Below are 24,107 nucleotides of genomic sequence, written 5' to 3'. Positions count from 1 at the left end.
ACCGAGGAACGTAGCGTGTGTCCTTAAAAGATTTATTTTTGTCCTGTTTAAACATGTAACATGTTGCGTTTCATGCCCTATTTTCAAGTCAAGTGAAATTTTTAAAGGCAGGTATGAATCAATAATTGTTTAATTGCAATTTAACCTTAAATAGCAATTTAAGAGAAGAAGTAAATTAAGTAAATAAATAGAATTAAGAATTTATAAAGTTTAAATTTAATTAGGAAAAAACAAATAAAAACCATGTAATCCATTCAATGACATGTGTATTAATAAATTAATCAAGTTACAAGTGAACATATTTTTTCCTCAGTATTTTTTTTTCTCTTTTTATCCTTGTGCTTTTTGTGTTTTGACTTTTTTCCTTTTGAAAATGTCTCTGTAATGTTAGACAAATCAGAGTAGTCCATCTTTAATCCCTCATCACTTTCTACTGAACTGTCACTTTCCAGCTTCTCACCCAGATTTACACCCTCCTTTGGACTTGAATCTACAAATTTTTTTGCAGATTTCATTTTCTTCTTTGCAGATTTATGAAGTTTTTCATTAGACTTTTTTCTTTTGTTTCTTGGTTTTCCCTTGCTCTTCAAGATTGAGGTATCTTTTTCATGACATTTTCCTCCAAATCCTGGGAAATCACTACTTGGGTTGTCATCACTTTCACTAGATATCTTTCTTCTTTTCTTCTTAGATTTCTTAGATTTTTGGTGCATTCTACTTTCTGGTGAGTGCCTTTTCTCCTTAGATTTGTACAAACATGTCTCTCTTTCTTCAGACTGATATGACCTTGAATGTTTTTGATGCAGTTCCTTCTCCTCCATTTTTTCAAAGTAATTCATGTGTTTCTTATAATTCTGTGTGTACTCCATGTAATCCTTGTGGTATACATCTCTGAGGTCACGGGGAGGCCCTTCCCCATGAAGCCATGACTTTTCTCTATGATCTCTACTTCCTTCATCACCTTTCCTTACTTTAGGATAACTCCTTTGGCTTTCATCCCGATAAGACTTTCGGTCAGAAGAATAATTTCTCTTACTACCATTTTTTCTTTCATTTTGTCTACCTAGTTCTTTACCTTTATTTAAATACTCTGGAGATTCTGAGGAACGCCTCGCTCTATGATGAAAATTTTCCCTTGTTTTCTCATGCCTCTCAATTTTTTGGCTCCTCTCAAAATCCTGCGGACTCTGATGTTTTTTCCTGTCGGACTCTGATGAGCTGTCCTTCCTCTCTCCCTGAGAATATTTCTGGTCCCTGTGACTCCCCAATCTGTCAGAATCAAGGTGTCTGTCATGCCTCCCTCTCTCTGATCCAGCAGTATGACTGTTCCTCTGGAGAGGATTGTGCAATGTGCTGACCAACATGTTGCTTAAAAATCTCTTGTTGGCAGTCTTTCTAGGGTTTTGCCTTTAAAGAGAATCAAGTTGATACTGTTAAGAAATAAATGACTTACCGGTATATAAAATGTACAGATAATTTATAATACACATGTAGTAGATTTGTTGAACCTGACCATAACTGAATATCATGTCAAGATTAATGTATCTAAATATCTAGGTTTTTATTTATTGTGATATTCCAAATTCTGAAGTAATGTAAAAAAAAAAGAGGTCTTGGGGCAACATTGCTTACCTGAGCAATAATAGGAAACTTACATAACTGTGATCCAAACAGCTTTAATTTATAAAATACTAAAATATTTGTACAATTATGATGGGTTTTTTTTGTTTTGTTTTGGTTTTTTGGTTTTTTTTTTGGGGGGGGGGTTCTTATGTACATTTTTTAACATTGAGTCCCCATTATTAAAGATTATGATTTTGAAAGATTTTTCTCTACATACGTGTATTCCATGTAAAAATTGTGGCATTGTAGCCCCCACCTTAACTCCAGGGACAATGATTTAAACAAATTTGACATCACACTACCGGAGAAATAATTATTGCTTCTATATATGATTCAACTTACCTAGCAAAATCTTGTTTAATAAAATGTTCCACATAAGTTTCAATTTTACTGGGAAAATGGTTTTTGAGAAGAAGATTTTAATGATTTTCCCTAACAAATTTCTAGGTAAAGATTTAACCCCTCATTGTGGCCATGAACTTCTTCTGGCCAAATATTCATGGTTTTGGAGAAAAAGATTTTTCAAGATTTTCCCTATAATAGATTCCTATTTAAAATTTAACCCCCATTGTGGACCCACCCTACCCCTGGGGAGCATGATTCAAACAAACTTAAAGCAATATGAGCTGCAGTTTTAATGCTAAAATTTTTTGTTATGAAAATGTTATTTACTTTATAAAATGACAAAAGTACCATCATAATGGTTCTTAAATTTCTGCTAGCCTTATTTTTGTGGAAAAAGCCGTTTAGAAGCCTAAATTGAAGCAAATTTGAATTATTGTCGTCCTGTACAAAAAATTGATCTGCTATATATTCCTTAGAAGAGAAATCTTTCTTCTGACAAAAATTAATGATTTTTTCCAAATCTTATTTATTATAAAAGTTTAAGTTACATGCAGCATTATCATACTAGAAGGCTTTTGCAGCAAAATAAAATTCTAAAATATACAGTTCATAATGCTTTAAGCCTACAATCCCTCAAGCCTGCTAATCGATCACATGCATAGTTACCTATTATGTATAGCAATCAAAAGAGATTGATTTCCAGTTGTGCAATAGCCATTATAGGTGCAAGCATTTTAAATTACATACAAAGATGGTAAGTTGACTTGATGCAGGAAATTGTTGACCTTTTGATAAAAATATAAGAATGTGATGCAATAAGTAAATGTTGCACAAATTAAAATGCATGGATCTTGAAGGAGCAATGATTTTATGCTATGAAGCTAGGGTTGGGTCAGAAGTATAAAAATGCTGTGACAACATCTTATTTACCAGCAGAAAGTTTAAACCTTAATTTGTCAATCTCATCATTAGTTCACAATATGTACAACTTATGGGGATAAAATATGACTTTGATTAATTTTATTTAGCTTAAAAATTTAAATTGAGGTAAATGACACTGATATGTTGACTTTTTCACCACTAGAGGTTAACATAAATGTCACTTACCACCCAAGAGAACCAAACTCTTTTGCTCTTTCTGAATTCCTTTTGGTTTCTTTTAAGATTTCATCCATGGCCAATCTAAGGTAATGATTAATAAATAATGGATAATTTTTCATTCATATTCTTTTCTAAAATTATAAAATAGACAAATAGAATTTAAAGACAAAGAAAACTGATTTAACATTTAATGATATATGCAATGGCGGCAAGTTGGTGTTAGTGTAAGTATATTTGTTAATAGGGTTTATGTACCGGTAACCTCCAATATATTGTTGATGGGGTGAATAAGCAAGCAGCATATGCACAAGTCTTGTTTCTGTAATTTAACAGTTTACCCTGTTTTTACATTACAATTTCAATAACTCCAATTCAAATTGCATATACAGCACTGTTAAGATTTACTTTGTGGTCGCCCTGCCAAAAAGTATGGGAAATGATAACTATGACATCATACAAAACAACAAGTCGTCAAAAATGCTAATAAATAAAGTGATTTCCAATTGTTATGGTTACAAAAACATTCAACTACATTAAAAATTACCTATATGTGCAATATTGCAGTCAAATCTGTCCAACAACGATAAATATAAATAACTGACAGTTATTTCGAGGTGCACTTGTCGATGTGACGTCATACTGTAAATTTCGACGCATACATGTATTTTGTGTATAAGAGAGAGGCGGATCAATTGATTTTTTTACATGGAAAAATGCATTTTATAAATGAACAGAGCATGTGATCTTAAAACAATTATTATACCATTAAATTCTATCTATTATGTTTGTTTTGATTCGACATGTGATTATTTTTTAGAGCCACTGTATTATTTCTATTCTTGATGTGTGTTTAATGTACAAGTTCGATGTGTTTGACATTGGGAAGCCTATCTAAATCCGCTTTTTACAAGGGCATACACTTAACAGATCATTACGATTTTTTGGATATAAATTAAGAAAATGTTTAATTTATTAAAAAGTGCTGCTGCTTTGATGAAATCTATACTAGAATGAATTAATAAATACGTAAAATATTAAGCAAAGGTCATATAAATTCTAACCGGAGCTCATTTCCTCGATGTATATTCTAATAAAGGATGAACTCTATGCAAAGCAGAAGCACTTTTCAGAATCTACCAGAAGAGCAGAATTTAATCATCATTTAAATTTTTAATTCAAATAAGGGTATGTTCTTGTAATATTGAAATTTGTTTATGACCTCCATTCGGTAGAATTATTAACACATAACGTGACTGCCAATTCAGGGGACCACACTAAGTGTCATACAAAGTAGCATTTACTATATTGTTTCATTTAATATCACATTTATATCATGATAATATAACTTTACATAAATATTTTGTAATAGATGCATCATTTTATGAACGTTTAAATCCGCTAATATTTTCAAAGTCAGCCTTAACAGTGCTGTGTATACCGGTAACTTAATCTCAGCAAGATAATCATCAAAACTTCAAATTAATTATATAGTTTTACACTTCTGAAACATAGATGAACCCATAAACTATGGTTTACAGATGTGAAATATAGAATAACGGTGTCAATTAAAGTTTCACAGATGATAAACTATGTTTATCGACAGTTAATTATACATGTAGTTTACGTAGGCTACACTATATTTAACAACAGCTAGTTTATTGTTAACTATAGTTTACAGTTCGTAAACTATAATTAATGATTTGTAAACTATAATTAACAATCCATTAACCATAGTTTTTATCTGTAAAACTATATAATTTAACAGTTGTAAACTATAGTTAATGAATGATAACATGGATAATCTCAGTTTATCTGTATACAAATATACATTAACGATAGATTTTGCTGATAAATATAGATTTACATCTGTAAATTATAATTTAAATTCAATAACCATAGTTTAGAGTAGTTAATCATAGTTTCACAACTGTGAAATTTTATTTATCAGATAAACTATGTTTTGCAATCGCAAATGGTTGTTTTCAGTGTTCATGGTGTTTAAAATTATAGTTTAATTAACACCTCTGAGACATAGATGATCGCGTTAACTATGGTCTACAGATGTGAAATATAGATTATCGTCATTAACTGTAGTTTTCTATCCATAAACTATAGTTTACAACCGTTAAACCTATAGTTTATCGACTGTGAAATGATTAGCTCATTTTTGTGAATTTGGGGTGCCATTATTCTCTTTTGAGAAGTGGACAGGCATAGCCTACGTGGATGTAGGCTATGCCTGTCCACTTCTCAAAAGAGAATAGGGTGCCATATGTAACTCTGTATATGAGTTGGGTAGGTTAAAAATGAAACTTTGCAAAACACGGGCAAAATTGTTCGTAATAAAACAGTACATAACTATAAGCCATGTTAGTCAGTGCAACCTTCATCAGCTGTTCTGTGTTCATGATATATATGATCAGTGATCATACAGCTGATGATAGCCACTTCAGGGGAGATCCTGATTAAAATAAATAGGCTAGAAATGCTAAGGAGCAAGTTTATAATGCTATTATGAAAATCTATATCTTACTGTTCTAAATCTTCATCTGTAAGAGAAGGAGCTGCCATAATCATAATATCAAAGTATTCTTCACGAGGTTCAGAGAAAGTGAAAGTTTAAATCGAAAGTGAAAGTAAGTGTTACGCATGCGTAATAAAGCGAAGAAGGGAGAAGATCAGACATAGTTTATTGACACTTTAGGCCTATTAGGCCTTCTGGTCGACAAATTCAGGTATGTTTAACTTTTCATGTCAGTTTTAAAAAATAAATACAATTTTTGTCAACGACAGAGAGTAAACCTTTATCATATAACGTTATACTTGGGCAATATATTGTCAGCTGATACTGAAAGACATATTTCCTGCGCTTGGCTAGATATAACTGTTATTTGTTTAACCAGCAGTTATCGACACAATTATAGATTAATTGGACTGCATCTGTTAAGGTTCCCTTACTTATGAATTTTCAAGACAGCTTTGTAAACAAGGAATGCTAATAGGCCTAATAGGTTTCTTTAGAATGGTGTCCAAGCTATACTGCAGTAGGCATTCACTTTTGGATGAAAAATTCCCAAGAATTTCGTTCTGCTTTGATTCTCACTCTCTATGTTAATAATTATCTGGTTGAAGAAATTTGCTGAAAATAAAAGAAAGAGAGAACTTCTTGTAATAGGAGCTAACTTTAACAATAAAACTCTTCACTAATAAAAGTAATGTTTCTTTTTTTTTAACCCATGTATACATATTATAAAAATAAAAGCAAAACATTTATAATAGAAGCGGTCCTACTAAACAGAGAACTCTAAAGAACTCTAGAGAACCCTAGAGAACTCTGGGATTTTTTCATTTAGAAGGGCTAATAAATGCTTTATTATGCACGTATCTGTTCAGTAACATGTTATTCTACATACATTATCTCATTAAAGTTGATTTTAAACTAATTAAAGACAAATTCCTGAAGGAAATCTATTCGGCGTGATCGTCAAACTCCGACCCCGATCTAATGTCATTTAGACATTGTTTCTATATACAGGTTACCTCAAGCCATTGGCATAATAATGCACGTAAAAACACAACTTAATATATATTAAGCTATCACATTTCAATGATCATATTCTGTTGTTATAAATATAACAACTTACGTACGTTATTATCATTGTAAAGAAAAAATGTATCTTTCTTTTTACTGTTAACGAATGACTCTTAAATTTCATTTGATCATTAAAAATGTATTCCTAAAGCATATTGTAAATAATTAAAACAGAAATATAGAATTTGACCACAATCGTGAACATGCCCCTTTAATTTCTTCTGTAAGGAAAAGGCAATCTATGCACTATTTTTAAAGCCTTTATATCACTTAATTAATATTTACAAATTCTAGTGTCATAGTGGATCTTGGATATTCTTTCGATTGTCCATTTATAAATGCATATTCATGGAGAAGAGTTGTTTTATTACACTCAGCCGTAAAAGTATCAAGATTTGAAGTTGACGACAAGCAAAAAGTCAGTATCTTAATTAAAATCATAACAAATCACAAACAAAGAATAAAGACACTAACGCTACAAATTATAAAATATAATTAACCTTAAATAAAATCCATAATAAGAATTATATTAAATGTTGAAAGAATTTTAAAAAGAGTAATTTTAATGGACTGTAAACTGCTCGGGATCGAGTTCCTTTGAATAATTTAGTCTCCCCCAACTTGATGTTTTGTGTGAAATAATTAATATTTACTTAAATCCAAATATTTTTAATATATATTTCGACTAAAATACAACTTTTTTATCATATAAAATGCAAAAATAGGTTCTACATACTTTAAATATGAAAAAATCCCCAGAGTTCTCTAGAGTTTTTTAAAGTTCTCTAGAGTTCTCTGTTTAGTAGTACCCTAATAGAAGTGGGGTAAGATTTGATTACAACATACAATTAAAAAATATGGTTGTCATTGGTAAATCGATGTACGTGCTTCTTTACAGATTTCAAATTCTTCAGGTTTTTTTTTAATTTGATTTTTTAATCACCCATCACTTTTATCTGATAGATGAAGAGAGCATTTTAGCAGAGACATAAATAACAGAGATTGACAACTGATCGAAATGTTGTGGTCCCTATTGTAAAGTGTTCCCAGTTTAAATCTGTCTATCTTTCTAATAAACAATTATATCGAAATATAAACAGCTAAAACCTATTACCAAAACATTTAAAATATTATATTTTCATGAGTTTATGTCATATAAACAATATTAAAAGAGGAGTTTTAGGAGGCAGTTGGCTACCTGTCATCCGAGAATTCGCCTATGTTTTATAGCTGGCCAATATATTTTCTATATATTAATCTTATTTTTCAAATTTTTGTTTCAAAAATGTCTAAAACCTATGCACAGTTTTCATTAAAACAATATACTTTTGGTTTAAGATCATTATCTCAGTTTACTAAAATGTAGTTGGTCCCGTACCATTTTTCAACAACAAAACATGCTAATGGCAGAGTTGCCAATCACTGTTATTTATGTCTCTGGTTTTAGTGAGTGTATAAAGATTCACCATGGGGACCTTTAAGACACAGATGTTATGGGAGGCCATCAGAAAAGGAGACCTGACTGGAACGATAGGTCTCTTGGAGAGTGGGAACATCAATCTGGAAGAGCGGGACAGTGTAAGTCTATATACTTACCACAATTAGGATTTAATCAGATTTTATATTTGACACAGTGACTGAAAGGGATTTCATAATATTTGACAGAATGACATATCAGAATATCTAATACATTGACAATCTAACAAAATAACAGATACTCTAGCTGAGAATATGTGACATGTTGGAGTTTCTGACACCCCGACAAAATGGTTTGCATCAATATCTTAATTTGTGCCAGGACAACATGCAAGGCATGTCTTAATATCTGATATCCTGATAAATCAGAGATTTGAAGTACTGACAGGTGTTGATTTTATTGATTTATTTTTATTTTAAAATCAACAATATGTAATTTCTCAAGGCAAGTAGTTTCTTACTATATTTCAAATATGTTACACACATTTTTTTCTTATGTGAATGTTTGGGCTTTTCCATAAAGAATTCTGAGATAACCTTATATGAATCATGTTGTGTAACGTTTAAAGATAGAATCAATTCATTGATTCATTTGGCATGCTTCCTATGTAAAATACGCACAAATTTTGCTTAGGACACGTGATTTCATTAAATGTGCATCCCAAAGGACGAAATAAATTTAGAAATACACATGCATTTTCTTGGTAAAAAATTCCAGAACATATCGTTCCGTTCAAAACCTACAAACAAGACACCAAAAATGTTCCAAATTATAAAAAACCCACAAAAGCCGAAGTCTTATTGGTCAACACTTAATGCATTAACCAATGAGATTCAATTTTAAACGACATTACTGCGGGAAAATTGATGTTATCACGATGCCATCGAATAAAAAAGATAGAATTGCTCCTGTACTATATTGTAATTAACTCTGTTGTAGAAATACATACGACTACCAAAAATTTCTAATTTGTTTGTGGTTTTTGAAATCTGACTATTTTCAAGATATCTATAAATAAGTTTCCTTAGAAAAAATTCTTCTGTATACATCACATCAAATTTGTCAAAGTACTAAGTCTTCTCAGTGGTAATGATTTGTGCTTAGGTCCAAACACTGCTTCACTTTCGGTTTGCCAGTGCCTTCATAGGAGAGTTGATTAAAATCAAATCCATAAAAGCATTTTGGAATATCTGACACAATGACACTAGAATAGCATGTCAGAATGTATGATATCCTGATAGAAAAGCATGCGGAATATCTAACACAGTGACGGAATATCATGTCAGGATTCTCTGTCATAATATCTGTCTGACAAACAAAACTGGACAGTAGACTCCTCGACATATTAGTCTATGAGATGTAAAAACAAGACTGACTTATGTAATGACCACAAACAAAATATCAACATTGAACCTGTCTAATGTATATCATTAGCACACACTCCTGATTTATCACAGTAATTGTGAAAAGATATATGACTCATTGATTCTGAAAGTGTAATTTAATCAAATTACACTTTGATTTTGTTGAAATCACTTCTTTTTTATTAAAAGGACAGATTGATAATGATGTCATTTTAACATCAATTTACACAGAATGGCCAGACGTTCCTGATGTTGGCCTGTGAATTTGGAGAACTCAACATTGTCCGGGAACTCTTGGAGGCCCATGTGGACCCTAATGCAGTGGACATGGTATGTCTCGGACAGGAAACATTTGTATTGTCATGTAAAATTTCTTAATGCTTGGAGAGAGAGAGAGAGAGAGAGAGAGAGAGAGAGAGAGAGAGAGTTTGTATACTAGGTATAGGTAACTATAGTTACTATATATTAAAAAAAAAGATTCATTCTTTGAGTAGTTATGTAGTTGCTGTATTTTTTCTTTAGGATAACTGGAGTGCCTTGCTCTACAGTGCTAAGGAGGGGCACCTTGAAATTGTCATTGAGCTGTTGGAGAGAGGGGCAGACATTGAGCACAAAGATCTGGTATGAAATACATGTATTGATAAACTCAATTATATCACTTGTGTGAGATCAGTTTATCCTGTGAGACAGCAGTGCAAGATTTTTTTGTCTTTGTGTATTACGATGCTGCTGTAAAATGTAAAGAAACATCATCTGCTGTAATTTAGAAAATGATGAAATGTGCTAATCCATGATGTAATTGCATTGCGTATCTGATTACAAAGCCTTGTCCCTGACTGTGAATCTTGTCTCCTCTGTGGAATTTTACCCTGCCTCATAATAATGATTTACTCTGTTTTCATGGTAGTCTTACAGTAGATGATGTAACAATGTTTAAAAAAAAAAAAACATTTGTCATTAGAAACAGACAGATATTTTTATTGCATGAATGTTTTATTCCTCATGCTGGATTTAGAGACAAGCTTATCATAACCTGGGGGGGGGGCTCAACCACTTTTATATCGCTCTTTGCCTCTGTCATAGAAAGATTTCAATTATGACCCACTAACTTTATCAATTTAATGGTATTGCATATACTTTTGCATGTGCTTCATTGAACATTGTTTGATTGAATAAATAGCAAATAAAAACTGTATACAGGGTCATTTTCGCCCCGTGTAATTTTCGGTCCTCTACACTTGCAAACAGTTTCGCCCCATCTTGAATTCGCCCAGACACAGCTGTGTTTAAAGAAAATTAATTGAAGACATCGGAATTCGCCCAGTCTTGAATTCACCCGTTAACAATGAGGGCGAAAGGTGCAAAATAAAATGGGGGCAAATATTTCCCTGTATACAGTAAACAGTTCACAGTTGCTAATTCACATTAATTTACATTGTATTAATAAAAAATAGTTGTAAGAACTTGTAGGAAACATATTAAGAGGATAAAATGTCTTGTGTATTACAGTGTAGCTGGACAGCCCTGATGTGGGCATCCTACAAAGGGAGATATCTGGTGGTCCAGGAACTCCTGGAGAGGGGAGCTAACTGCAACATCAAAGCGGAGGTATCTACTTGACTATACATACATGTACTAATGATATTGATGAGAATAATTTCCTCTTTTTTGTGGACCTGTACATTGGTGATACTCTTTTTTCAGATGAACATGACATGTTTGGCCTGGGCTGCTGGTCGTGGACACACTGATGTAGTCAAGATCCTGATACAGAAGGGGGCCAAAGTCAACACTCCAGATAAAGTAAACAGATAGGGCTAAACAGCAGAGAGCACTGCTTTTGTTAATCCATGTGACTGTACAGGTTTATAGTTGTGTAGTCGCTTGGTATTGTAATTGTTTCCAATGTTGTAAATATATGACCAAGTTTTGATTTGTGTTACAGTATGGTACAACACCTTTGATTTGGGCCTGCAGAAAGGGATACCTGGAGATTGTGGAATCTCTGCTGACTGAAGGGGCAAACACCGATGTGGTGGGAATGGTTAGTAATACCTGTACAATTAGGTAATACCTGTACATCTAGGTAATACCTGTACATCTAGTCATCTCTGTGTGTGGTGGGAATGGTTAGTAACACCTGTACATCTAGGTAATGCCTGTACATCTAGGTAATACCTGTACATCTAGGTAATACCTGTACATCTAGGTAATACCTGTACATCTAGTCATCTCTGTGGTCTGCAGAAAATTTTGAATACTTTTCTTTGAAATTGATTGAAAAAGTGTTCCTCTTTTCCATTTGAATTTTTAAATGAAACTGAAAGAACTTTCCCGTTTGTATTCAGTTAATGCCTTTGGATAAGAACTGTCGAGTCAGAGGTCTTCGATTGTACGGAAATGAACATTAGACCCATTTAGAGGATATTAATTTAATGTACAAAAACCTACTATTCATGTACCTTTTATTGAAAACTGAAGGAAAAGTTGATAACAAAACACAAAAAGCCAAAAATATGATGAATCTCAATGTTTAACTATTTTTCCAACATTTCCAAAATTTTCCATCCTTGCAGAATTCTTGGACAGCTCTGTTGGTGGCGGCACGGGGTGGGTTCACTGAGGTGGTGCATCAGCTGTTAGACTACGACCCCAATGTCAACGCTGTCGACAAGGTACACAGAAATACCATATCTATGGACAATCAAATCAAGTGAAAAATGGAACTTGTTGATATATTGTTCTGGTATCATCTAACAAAGCCTTTAAGACCAAGTAAATTTTCAATGTAAATGACAATGCAGAATAATAGTAAATATTTTCATTTTCACAGGATGGTTTCACCTCATTGACAATAGCAGCCAAGGAAGGCTACAATGAAATAGCCCATGACCTGCTCTCCAAAGGGGCCTATGTCAACATCAAAGACAGGGTGCATATCTCTTGCCTCACTAATTCCTTTAAAACTTTCATTTGTATTTTTTTCCCATTAAACAAGAGTAATTTTTACAGCTATACTGGAATGATCTTAATCATGTCGTTTTGATTAGTTCATTAACTGTTCTCATCACAGGCAGGGGACACTATCCTGATACATGCAGTAAAAGGCGGCCATATTGAAGTTGTTCGAGCATTGATTGATAAGTATGCTGATGTGGATGAAATTGGTGCTGTAAGTGCAAAATACTACCTTTATATCAAGCTGAATATAATTGAAAATAAATTTTAATATAGTGTTGGTTTTCTTTTTTAGAAAAATAAAACGAACATTATTAGATATTAGTAAATCTGTTGCTTTCTTTTATATATGTAGATGTGCTATTTTGCTATTTTTACACTAAATATTTCATTTGTGCAGGAAGGTAAAACAGCTTTGTACTGGGCTGTAGAGAAAGGCTATGTGGAAATCTGTAAACTGCTGCTGAGTAATGATCCAGACCTGGAGATAGCTAACAAGGTTTGTTACACTACAATTTTATGAGGATAACAACTAGTCTTTGAGTATGTTACGATATGAATGCAATACATTTAATTGTTCAGGATAATCAAAAGAGAAAATTGAAATGTAAAGTTTAAATTCTCTTTATAAACATGAAGTGGAACTTGATTGAATTGTCCTCTTTATATGATTTGTAATTTGACTGAAGTTCTATTTTTAGTGATTTCCATCTGTCATTTTATATCGGATTAAGATCTGCTTGTTTCTACCCTGTAGGATGAAGACACCGCCCTGCTGAGAGCTGTCAGAAGTCGCAATGAGCAGTGTGTCAGGTTGCTGCTGGACAAAGGAGCCAGGGTCGGGGCTGTAGACAAGGTCAGTGGCCATTTTGTGTCGGTACACAGTGCTATTACATCAGTACCTTACAGGATATAGTGCGGAATCATTTAAATTTTTGGGGGACAATTTTTTCCTTGATTACTAGATTTTTACAGGTTCAAGGGATGTAATTTCAAATATCTATTCTTATGAAGTATAGATCAAACATAATTTGTTGAGAACGTACAATAGGTTAATTGTTAAGTGCAGGTAACCACAAAATCTGTAAAAATTTATCCACCACAAATATTAATGATTGACCATAGTACTCCTTTGAATTATCGTACACTTGGACTAGATACATACAATTATGTATTGGGATGTTATGCTTTTGATTTCAGAGAGGTGACACTGCCCTCCACATTTCACTGAGGGCCAGAAGCAAGCGAATCACAGAGCTGCTTCTGCGTAACCCTAGAAACAGTCGTCTGCTGTACAGACCCAACAAGGCCGGAGAGACCCCCTACAACATCGACGCCTACCACCAGAAAGGGATCCTCACCCAGATATTTGGTCACAGTGAGTGGACAAGATCTTGTAACAGACTAACTAGGATATGATTTAATAAGTTTTTTTTTAAAGAGAAAATAAGTAGTGCAATATAAGATAACTAATAATATTGATAATTTATGTTTGTTGAGGATCCGTTCTCTTGTATCTGATTATTCTCTGATTTGTAAACATCAGGAGAAATTTTGCAGTAAATAGACATTAATCTGGTCTGTATTAATTATTTTTTATATTATTTTTTTTTTTTTTTAAGTAGTCTCTGAAATTTATTTGTCAATCTTACTTTAGTGACAAACTTTTAATGCATTTTATCCTTTGTCAGGGAACTTGAATGCCAATGATGGGGAGAACTTGCTGGGTTATGAGGTGTACAGCAGTGCCCTGGCGGACATTCTGAGTGAGCCCTCTCTGAACACACCCATCACTGTGGGGCTGTACGCCAAGTGGGGGAGTGGCAAGTCCTTCCTCCTTAGCAAACTTCAGAGTAAGTTGTCCTTTGCTCCAACTATTTAAGGGTACTGTATACAGGGTTATTTTCGCACCGTGTTATTTTAGCTCTTTTTTTACTTGCAAGTGGTTTCGCCTCGTCTTGAATTCGCCCAAACAAAGTTTTATATAAAGAATATTGTTTGAAACATAGGAATTCGCCCAGTCTTGAATTCGCTCGCTGTCAACGAGGGCGAAAGGGGCAAAAATAAAACGGGGGCAAATATTTTCCTGTATACAGCATATGATATATTTTTGTGTGTCAGCTTAGAAAAACAAAGTGGTGGAAACACACATGTTTGTTGCTTTGGAAATAATTACTTTAGTGTCATTATATGAAACAAGAATTGGGCACATGCATTTTTACATATTTTATGTAATTAAATTATATTAAATTGTATATCAGGAATAAATAGAATTTAGACTGTGTATTTTGTTCATCGATCATGCTGATGATTCTGTGTGTTACAGAGGAGATGAAAATGTTTACACGAGCCAACAAGGAGGAACACTTCACTTTCTGCTGGACGTTGTTTATCATTCTCCTACTGCTGAACAACATTGTGGGTCTCACTCTGGCCATGACTGTGGGGTGGGAAGTTGGCCTAGGGGTGGGGCTGGGACTCTTCCCCGTGAATTATGCATCCTTGGGTAAATATCAACAGAGAAAGAGTGCAACTAAGTTTGTAGAATGCTATTTTCTATTCTGATTAAAAATAAACATACAGATTTAATGTTACGTTTAGGAAATGGGATATTAGTTTCTGACAATATACATATACTACAATTTTTCGTAAATGGTGAATGAAGTTTCATTTTTTTAACACATTTATAAAGAACCATGATGTATTTGATGCGTATGAGAACAGAACTTTGATTTCTGTAACATTTTAGGAGTTTTGCACCTGTTGTGTCATCGCTACCACCTGAAGTATGCTAACCGACTGAGTCTGCTGCTGGGAAGGAAGCTACAGGTGACCACTTCTTTGTTACAGGTGCTTTTCATCAACTCCAAACATATGTCGGCATCCTCCAAATACATGGAACCCACTGTCAAGTAAGTCTACACTAAGTCCAAGTAAAATATATCCTCTATCTTGTTAGTGTTGTAGGAGATCCCAGTGCTTCAGCTTATTTACCCTCACTCCAAGGAATGTGGGGTGTACTGTTTAACAAGTTTGTGACATCGTTCTCTGCAACTATTAATCACTGATGCTTGAAATTTTAACAAACTTTGTTAAGGTGGTGGGATTCATCTTTCAGCGACTTTTCATCACAGATGGATTAAATTTTAACTCACTTTTTGTTTATGCATGCCATATAGTGGGATTCATTTTTGAACAAATTTGAACTCAACTTCCTGTTAAGTCACAGATGTCTTTCCCATGAGAATAGCAAATCTGGATTTAATTTGCTTAATATTTTGTATATACCAGGTTCCTGTTCTCTGAGGGCACAAAGCTTACAAGTGTTGGAGGAGAGAAGGCACTAGCAGCAATGATAGGAACCTTGGGGGAGGCGCTGGAACGGGAGTATGGGTCAGTTGTGGCCCGCCTCTTCCGTGTGTTCAAACCTCACCCCGACAGTAAGACGCATCAAATATAGCTTAATCAGTAAAAGAAAGCTTAACAAGATTTAAATAGTGATTATCTCTGTTGCAGCCTTGATTTTTATTGCATGAATATTTCAGTGTTTGACCTCTCTTTACTTAATGCGTTTGTTTTCCAGAGCCGTACACTGGGCGGTTTAAGACTCTGTGCTGTGTTCCCTACTTTGTGATCGTTTACCTGGTTTTCCTGGCACTGGAGATAGGAATTTTCCTCCTGGTCTCCCACTTTGTCTTCAAACAGTTCACCTATGATGATCCGATCAACACCAATACAACAACAGTGTCTGTCTCACACAACCAGGTGGAAGAGTACCCTGCATTGTTTGGCGTCCTCTTTACCATCGCTATCATTGTCGGGTTAGCAATAATAGGTAACATCTATACCTGGGGGCAGGCCATCCTTGCCTTGCTTTCTTCACAGAGAAGACGCATTATGAAAGCTGCAGACAGAGTGGACAAGATTAGGGTGGATGGTTTGATGCACATCTTGAAGTACGAGGTGGATCTGATGGCCAAGATGGTGACCTTCATGGATAAGTTTACGGACAGCCAGACGCGACTGGTGGTCATTGTGGACGGTCTCGACAGTTGCGAGCAGGACAAAGTCCTGCAGGTTCTTGACATCATCAAGGCTCTCTTCTCCGATGAGGACACTCCCTTTATAACTCTGCTGGCCATTGATCCACATATCATCATAAAGGGCATCGAGAGTAACATCAAAACAGCATTCCAGGACTCTAACGTGAATGGATATGATTACCTGAGGAACGTGGTCCACCTGCCATTCTATCTACAGAGCCAGGGCATGGCCATCAAAAAGCAAGACATGGCTAAGAGCTCCTCAACATTTGAGGTGTCGGGAAATCCGGAGTCCCCATCCAAATCCAGAAGGGTAAGTTCCTGGTCCTTTTCCCTGTTAAAGAGAAACAATGTTTCCAGAATTTCACTAAGATGATACAGTGGGGCCTCAGATATCCGGACGCCAGATAACCGGACGCTTCAGTTTACGGACGATTTTATTTGGGAACAGATTTTTTATACCTTATTTTGTCTCATTTATCTGGAATTCCGCGTTCCGGATCCGGACGGTCTGTTTTTACCACAAAACACTGATTTACTACTAATCTTGCTTCATTTAACCGGACGGTAAATTTTGATGATACCCTGCTCAGTACAAAAGATTACCCCTGTCAATTAAGTTTCACACCTTTTTTACGTGTTAGACCCTTATTAGTAGCTTGTATAAACACACTGACTTCCCAAATCAATTTCAAAAATTGGAAAATTGTAAACAACAGTGTATCTCATACATTTCACACTTAGACACAAAGAATTTAGCTAGATTCGGTTATCATTATTGTCATGTTAATATTTCATGACAAAATAATAAAATAAAGCAAAGTTCTTTATATCGTAAAACGTTCATATCAACAGACAACTCTAGCATGTGTTGCTCTATGGTATGAAAGGCCAAAAAACCTAGTATCAACACTGGGAGCTATTGTATACAAATACATTATCATTCATGACAACAATAGACACATTTCAGATATCCGGACGCTTCACCTATCCGGACGATTGCACTTGGGAACGAAAGCGTCCGGATAACTGAGGCTCCACTGTACATTGTATTAGTTAATTTATCACTTTATTTGTTATAGATTTTGTCTTATCAACTTGAATCTGTTGTGTTCTACATTGTAACTTACACAATGTGTTTATCAGAACATGTACAATGTATTATGTATTCTTACATGAGATTAGGACATGCTGTGTTTTATACTGAATTATGAATTTGTAACTATTGAAATTTAGATTCTTAAAAGGTGGTAAATGTTTGTTGTAGGCATACCAGAACCAGGAATCTGTAGTGTCGGGATACTCTCTGGGTGAGAGTTCGGAGAAGTTGCGACAGGGACGACATTCCAGTGTAAGTCACTCGTACACATCGTCCATGGATCTAACGAATACGGTCACCAAGACGGACTACTTCAGTGATGTCAACCCGCGCAGCATGAGAAGACTGATGAACATTGTAGCAATCACAGGTAAGAGACAGTAATAATAACATGGATATATCACAGAAACAGCTGAAGAGATAGACAGTAATTGTATGTAGGAAATAGACAGCAATTGTCAGCAGGAATAGACAGCAATTGTCAGGAGGAAAAAGACAGCAATTACCAGTAGGAGATAGCAATTGTCAGCAGAATATCTAACAATTTTCAGTAGGAAAAAGACAGCAAAGTCAGTAGGAATTAGACAGCAATTGTAAGTAGGACTAGCTATATAGACAGAAATTGTCATTAAGAAATAAAATTCAGAATATGATAGGAAAGAGCCAGCAATCAATGCTAGGAATTAGACAGATATTGCAGTTGGGAAATAGGCAGCAGTATGTAGGTAGGAAATACCTGCTGAAGTCTATTTCCTTCCTACCCAAACTGTTAGATTCATTGATATGCTTTACAATGAAATCTTCAAAAAATTGATGCCTAACAAAAATGATACAACCACTGTATTTATTTATATCTTTATTCAGCCTGTGGGTAGTTGTAGACTCATAGACTGAAAAATGTATCTGCAACATACACATGTACATGTCTCAGTCTTAATTTTTATATTATACAATTATGGACTTCATTATAGGCGATATGTGGTTATAGGGACCAATATCAAGTGCTTTGTGTTGATATCAGTAGGGGATGAATGGCACTTGATGTACTTTCAGTCAATGAAAATGACAATAATTTTTGTCTTATAACTCTTTTTATAGGGCGGCTCCTGCGTGCCTACAATATTGACTTTAACTGGCACCGCCTGGCGGCCTGGATCAACATCATTGAGCAGTGGCCGTACAGGGTTTCCTGGGTCATTATCCACTTCGAGGAGAATGAGATTTTAGACAATAGCACAACACTATTATCTTTGTATGAAAAGTAAGTGTATCTAAGTACTAGACTAAGTATTGCATAAAAACTCACTACATTTTATATTGAACGTAATTTGTTTGCTTCATAATTTAATGCTTTTGTATTTCATGTCACTTGTCAGTAGTGAGTTTTTTTGGAGTTGAAAATACTGCAAAGATTAATACAATATCTGCTGCCTGTATACCTATGTGTACACAAACTACACATCACACAAATGTATATAAATGTTTTAGATTAATCAAATACAAAAACTAAGAAATTTAACTTTTCAATATTTGAGATTCTTGCTGTTTATAAAAATGGTTTCGCAATATTTCATTTTATCCAGAGTTGCTGATAGAATTCCTGTATCAAGGGAAGTAGATCCTTTATTAGAAATTGACAGAAACCCACGTAAAATGGAGGCATTTCTGGCCAGCAAACTGAGCAATAATACTCCACTGAACATAAAGGATCTCCGCAAATTTTTGCCCTGTACCATCAACCTTGATCCATACCTTCGGAAACTTATAAGAGGTCTGTGTTATATTTAAGTTATTAAATTAATTAAATTGGCGTTAAACTTGCTTGCATAGATTTTTTTTAGAAGTGCCAATATAATGTTTAACTAATAAGAGAAATAAGAACTAGTAGTAGAAAATCATAAATTTTTTTCAACATAAAATGATGTTTATATGCTTATTACATATCATGCAGTGTTGCCAAGTTAACTTTTATGGCCAAGATTAAAATTCATATTTAGTCATTCAGGATACTCTGGTTTGTCTATCCGAATTTTTTCAACCAGAGAGCTACAGATCTGCAGCTAGATATAAACATGTCTTTAACTATTGTTATCACTGGAAGTGGTTTCTTTTATCATTCAGTGTAAAACACATGCTTAAATTAATCTTATTGTTCATCAGACTTAAAAAGGGTTTGTAAGTCTGATTCAAGTTACGTGCTAATGAGATTTTCTGACTAATGTTACTAAAAAAAATGGCTATCTATCAAATCAACAATACAGATTTGGATAAAAGCGGTAGATTTTCGAATTAAAGCATTAGGTGGGAGACAAAGCCTTAGACATCTGTGTGAGGCAGTAATGTTAATATGTTTGCTAAACTCTTAGTATTTTAATGTTCAAATTATCTATTCTCTTAGTACTACATGTAATATATTTCATCTTTGAGATACACATGTTCAATTTTAACGTCACATCTGATTTTTTTTTTCAAAATTGACCACCCTACTATTGGTTAGGTAATTATTCAAATTTCATTTCTACTTTCCCAGAGATGCAGAAAAACATTGACACTCTACCACAGAATTTTCCCATGGGTCCAAGGAACTTCCCACTTCCAGGGGGAGTACCCATCACCCCAACAAAGCGGCATGAAGCTCAGAGAATGGCTCAGCCCCCATATATCCCTGGAGCTTCTATGTTTGCACCCCACAGAGTGGATCACATGGCAGGGATGCATGGCATGGTGCCCTACAACATGATGCCCTATTATCAGCAAGGATACATGGAAGCTCCTTATGTGCCTGGTAATGCAGTGTCTTCAGGGATGGAAAAAACATCAAAACAGAGTCGGGGAGTGGATCCAGTATCTGCAATCCAGGTATTTCTGTGCTGAAATTTTTTTGTATTGTGTGTAAAAAAATTTTTACCAGTAATTTGAAGTTTGAAGGGGTTTTATTGTGTTTATTTTGTTTAGAAAGGTTCAATAAACATATTTTTTTTTTAAATGCGTGTTACATAGTGCTTGATGAGGAGTCAACAATTGTGTATTTTAGGATTACTCTGACCAGGCTTTGAGCACAATGAGTGTGTCAGAGGTATGTAGCCTGATGGAGAAAATCAAAGGCATCAACCCGCTGCAGGTGAACACTTACAAGACCCGCATGATGGACAACAACATCGGAGGCCTGGTCCTCTCAACCTGCGATATAGACGAACTCAGAGAGGTGCTGGCCATGAAATTTGGAGACTGGCAGCTGTTTAAATCAGTTCTCATTGGCCTTCGACAGAAAGAGATAGAAAATGAGGAAGTCAACCAGTTTGAGGCTGGTTTCAATCAAAATACAGATGAGACAGATGCTCCTTTTGAATCGACCAACAGCCTGTTCACTGATGGGAAGTTTGACAGAGCAGACAGAAGTCAGGAAGCCTACACGAGGACAGGGAAGGCAGATCTACCAGCCCCCAGGATGACCCGTGTTGACAGTGCCTACCAACAGGTGGCGTTTGAGACAGGGCTGCTGAGGGAAGCCATGATAAGCTTCACGGAGGAAGAGGAGGATGAGGAACAAATCAAACCAAACGTATCGTTCTCCGTGGACACCAAGGGGGGTTCACTGGAGGACATGGATGATGGCATCAACTCTACAGAGAGCCAGCCCCTGCTGCGAGGAAGAAGTCAGAAGTTCAGCGACAGCCGGCGCAAGGAATCCTTGGGAGTGTTGCATGAGTCTGAAGAATCAGATAGTCCGCCAGCCATGTTTTATCTGGATGAGACTGAAAATGCTTCCCCCAGAGGAAGTGGAAGGGAAGGGGCTAGTTCTGGGATTCCAATGGTCACTTTTCACAGGGGAGATCACTCAAAGGAGGAACATGTTTAGTGATGTTGATTGTACTTTGTTAATATCTTTGAATCATTATTACATGTATAAGGAGTTGACTCTAAATTCAAAACAAAGCATAATTATGTGACAATGATTTATGTTGATTTTATTACTAAAATCTCATGGAACCTGTAATGAGAAGCATAATAGGTGTGTTTCCGGGAAGGGCAATTAAAGGTAGAATACCTATAATAGTGAAGAGGCCCGTTCTTTATTGGATAGTTTGTAACTTTAACTGTTGTTTGTTAAATGGATTTGTTTGTTTATATATACATGTATTGCAAAGACACAACTAGATGTACAGAAATCTATAAAGCACCTGTATGTGTATCTTAGCTGCAAGACAGTAATTCACATTTCAATGAAAATTGGATTGTTTCAGGACCCTCTCGATACTGCACACTAATTCCATGGAACTTTAGGGTAGAGTGATGTGTTATTGATGTAGAATAGGGAAAAAACTGAAATACTAATTGTATGGTATGACTTGTAATTGCTTTTTCTCTATCTCTCTATGTTTTGGTATATACTAGGTATGGCAATCTTTAACTGGTTAACCGATTACTCGGTCGGAACGATAGTAACCGGTTACAAAATTAGTAATCGGTTAGTCATATAAAATAAAGATGATGTATGTTTTAACGCAATTTCAAGACAAGATTTATTTTTAGTCTTTCGAAACTTTTATTTATCCAAGATAATTTGAAGACCCTTAGGACCCCAGGGCTCAGCTTTTTGAGCAAAATTGATTTGTAGGTGTTAATTATAATGTCTGTTAAAACAACATGTCACTGCCTTTTTTGTTCAGCTTTTTATAAATCATTATAAATTATATTAAAACACGACATCAATTTATTACGTAGAAAAAGTAATTGTCTAAAACATGTTCTACATTCAAAAGGATAATCATTTCAAACGGAGGTTTATACAACATGTGATGGACAGACTTTTTTGAGAAGTCGAACTGACTGCAAATTGCAACATGGTCACTAAAACTATTTCATGACTGTTTGTTTTTTGGTTTTTTTTTAATAATCATCACGAGATATCATTTAAACGATTAGCAATTCTGCAATCGATTGCCATTCCTAGTATATACTGATATTTAATGCTTAAGATGTAATCTTGTATACTTGGATTAATTTGTTTCCAAGAGGATTTTGATTGCTGTCTTTCTTCTAGTCTGTAATACAATATTAAGTAAAATCAGTAGATATGTATTAAAATACAGAAGATGTAGATGTTCACTTTTGTAATCATTACATGTATGTAAAATGGCACTACTGGTAGTAGTTGTGTTGCAAAGTAATGGTATACTAGTATATGTTGCCTATTTATATCGCTGGTGCATTTTTACAGTGTATAGTTAATCCTTTTATTTGTCATAATGGATACAACTGATTGTACAGAACTGAGCAACGACCGGACTTATGTTCTTTCACACAGAACTGTGGTATGTAAACATGTATTTTATTTAATCAGGATAACTGTGATCGATCAGTGGAGTAATGTTAGGTTTTGTGTATTCACCAATAAATCTTTTCAATCAAAAGTTTTGGTATTTATATATTAGAGTGCTAAAAGCAGAAACATAAATAAGTTATTTATGTCTCTGGTTTAAAGTTTTGATTGATTAGTAAAGGAAGTATGATTGTCAGAAGATCAAAGTAAATTTATGTATGTCAGTAAGGATAATAATGGTTATTTTTTTTATTCTGATTGAGATGAAATAAACACTGAATATCCCATAATATGCATTGCTATATTCGTGTGATTAGCTTAGTCCCATGAAGATCTAAGTAGCATATCTTGCTAACAATATTCTTGGAAAAAATTATACCAATGGTAAGAAAAATCAAAGTACCGAAGAACTGACGGGAGTTGATTTTATCGATGGTTATTTATTTTAAAATCAATATGATACGTTAGTACAGGTAATTTCTAATGTGTATTTGAATTACGCACATTTTTAAAAATACGAATTTTCGGACTTTTCGACACAAGAATGTTGATAAAACCCCATATGAATCATGTTAAGTAATATTTAAAGATAGAATAAATTCAATCAAACTATGTATCAGTGATGGAAATATTTCTGTAAAATTTATGGATCCAGGCAATATTGAACTCTCGTCTGGTTCAACCAAACGCTCGGCTCTCGCCGTTTATCTCCGACAAGCAAGAGCTATTTTTATAGAGACTCTCTGCTTGTCGGAGATTTACTTAGACAGCCGAGCGTCGAGTTGAACGTATGAGACTATATTGAACTTTGGCGTAAGAATATATACAACTACAAGAAATATCTAAATTGTTCGTAGCATTTAAAATCTGACTATTTTCAAGGTATTTATAAATATGTTTCCTTGAAAAACAATGCTTTAGCATACAATATTTCGGATTTATCAATTATTCTCAAGAACTAATTCTTGTCAGCGGCGATGATTTGTGCTTTGGTCCAAACACTGTTTCACTTTCGGTTTGTCAGAGTAACTGCATAGGAGAGTTGATTAAAATCAACTCCCAAAAACGGAATAAACGCGTTCGTTTGCAGAACCTATACCTGTCGATTTTTTTGAATAATAAAAAAAAAATAGAACCTGTAATAACTTTTTTAAAAATATGCCTTAGTATGACCATAACATG

The 24,107-nt window shown here is 34.5% G+C and overlaps 2 protein-coding genes across 2 annotated transcripts; one reads left to right on the top strand and one right to left on the bottom strand.

Annotated features, from left to right (window-relative positions):
• Positions 1 to 208: 208 nt before the first annotated feature.
• On the bottom strand, positions 209 to 5,691 carry LOC128191430 (eukaryotic translation initiation factor 3 subunit A-like). Its single transcript, XM_052863483.1, has 3 exons — positions 5,603 to 5,691; positions 3,076 to 3,150; positions 209 to 1,407 (listed from the first exon to the last, which is right to left on the bottom strand). Exons 1-3 carry the CDS (start codon positions 5,644 to 5,646, stop codon positions 282 to 284), a joined length of 1,245 nt encoding a protein of 414 aa, XP_052719443.1. The 5' UTR covers positions 5,647 to 5,691; the 3' UTR covers positions 209 to 281.
• A 33-nt stretch (positions 5,692 to 5,724) lies between these two features.
• LOC128155255 (kinase D-interacting substrate of 220 kDa B-like) lies at positions 5,725 to 23,016 on the top strand. Its single transcript, XM_052816871.1, has 23 exons — positions 5,725 to 5,804; positions 8,109 to 8,239; positions 9,734 to 9,832; positions 10,025 to 10,123; positions 11,012 to 11,110; positions 11,207 to 11,305; positions 11,448 to 11,546; positions 12,079 to 12,177; positions 12,336 to 12,434; positions 12,576 to 12,674; positions 12,861 to 12,959; positions 13,218 to 13,316; positions 13,661 to 13,838; positions 14,152 to 14,313; positions 14,787 to 14,966; positions 15,210 to 15,372; positions 15,752 to 15,900; positions 16,044 to 16,816; positions 17,771 to 17,972; positions 18,701 to 18,863; positions 19,186 to 19,373; positions 20,133 to 20,461; positions 20,637 to 23,016. The coding sequence occupies exons 2-23, from the start codon at positions 8,129 to 8,131 to the stop codon at positions 21,459 to 21,461; spliced, it is 4,413 nt and encodes a 1,470-aa protein (XP_052672831.1). The 5' UTR covers positions 5,725 to 5,804; positions 8,109 to 8,128; the 3' UTR covers positions 21,462 to 23,016.
• The last annotated feature ends 1,091 nt before the right edge of the window (positions 23,017 to 24,107 follow it).

The sequence above is a fragment of the Crassostrea angulata genome, chromosome 7 (genome assembly GCF_025612915.1).
Source record: "Crassostrea angulata isolate pt1a10 chromosome 7, ASM2561291v2, whole genome shotgun sequence".
NCBI lineage: Eukaryota > Metazoa > Mollusca > Bivalvia > Ostreida > Ostreidae > Magallana > Magallana angulata.
This window is presented reverse-complemented; position numbering and strand designations above follow the sequence as displayed.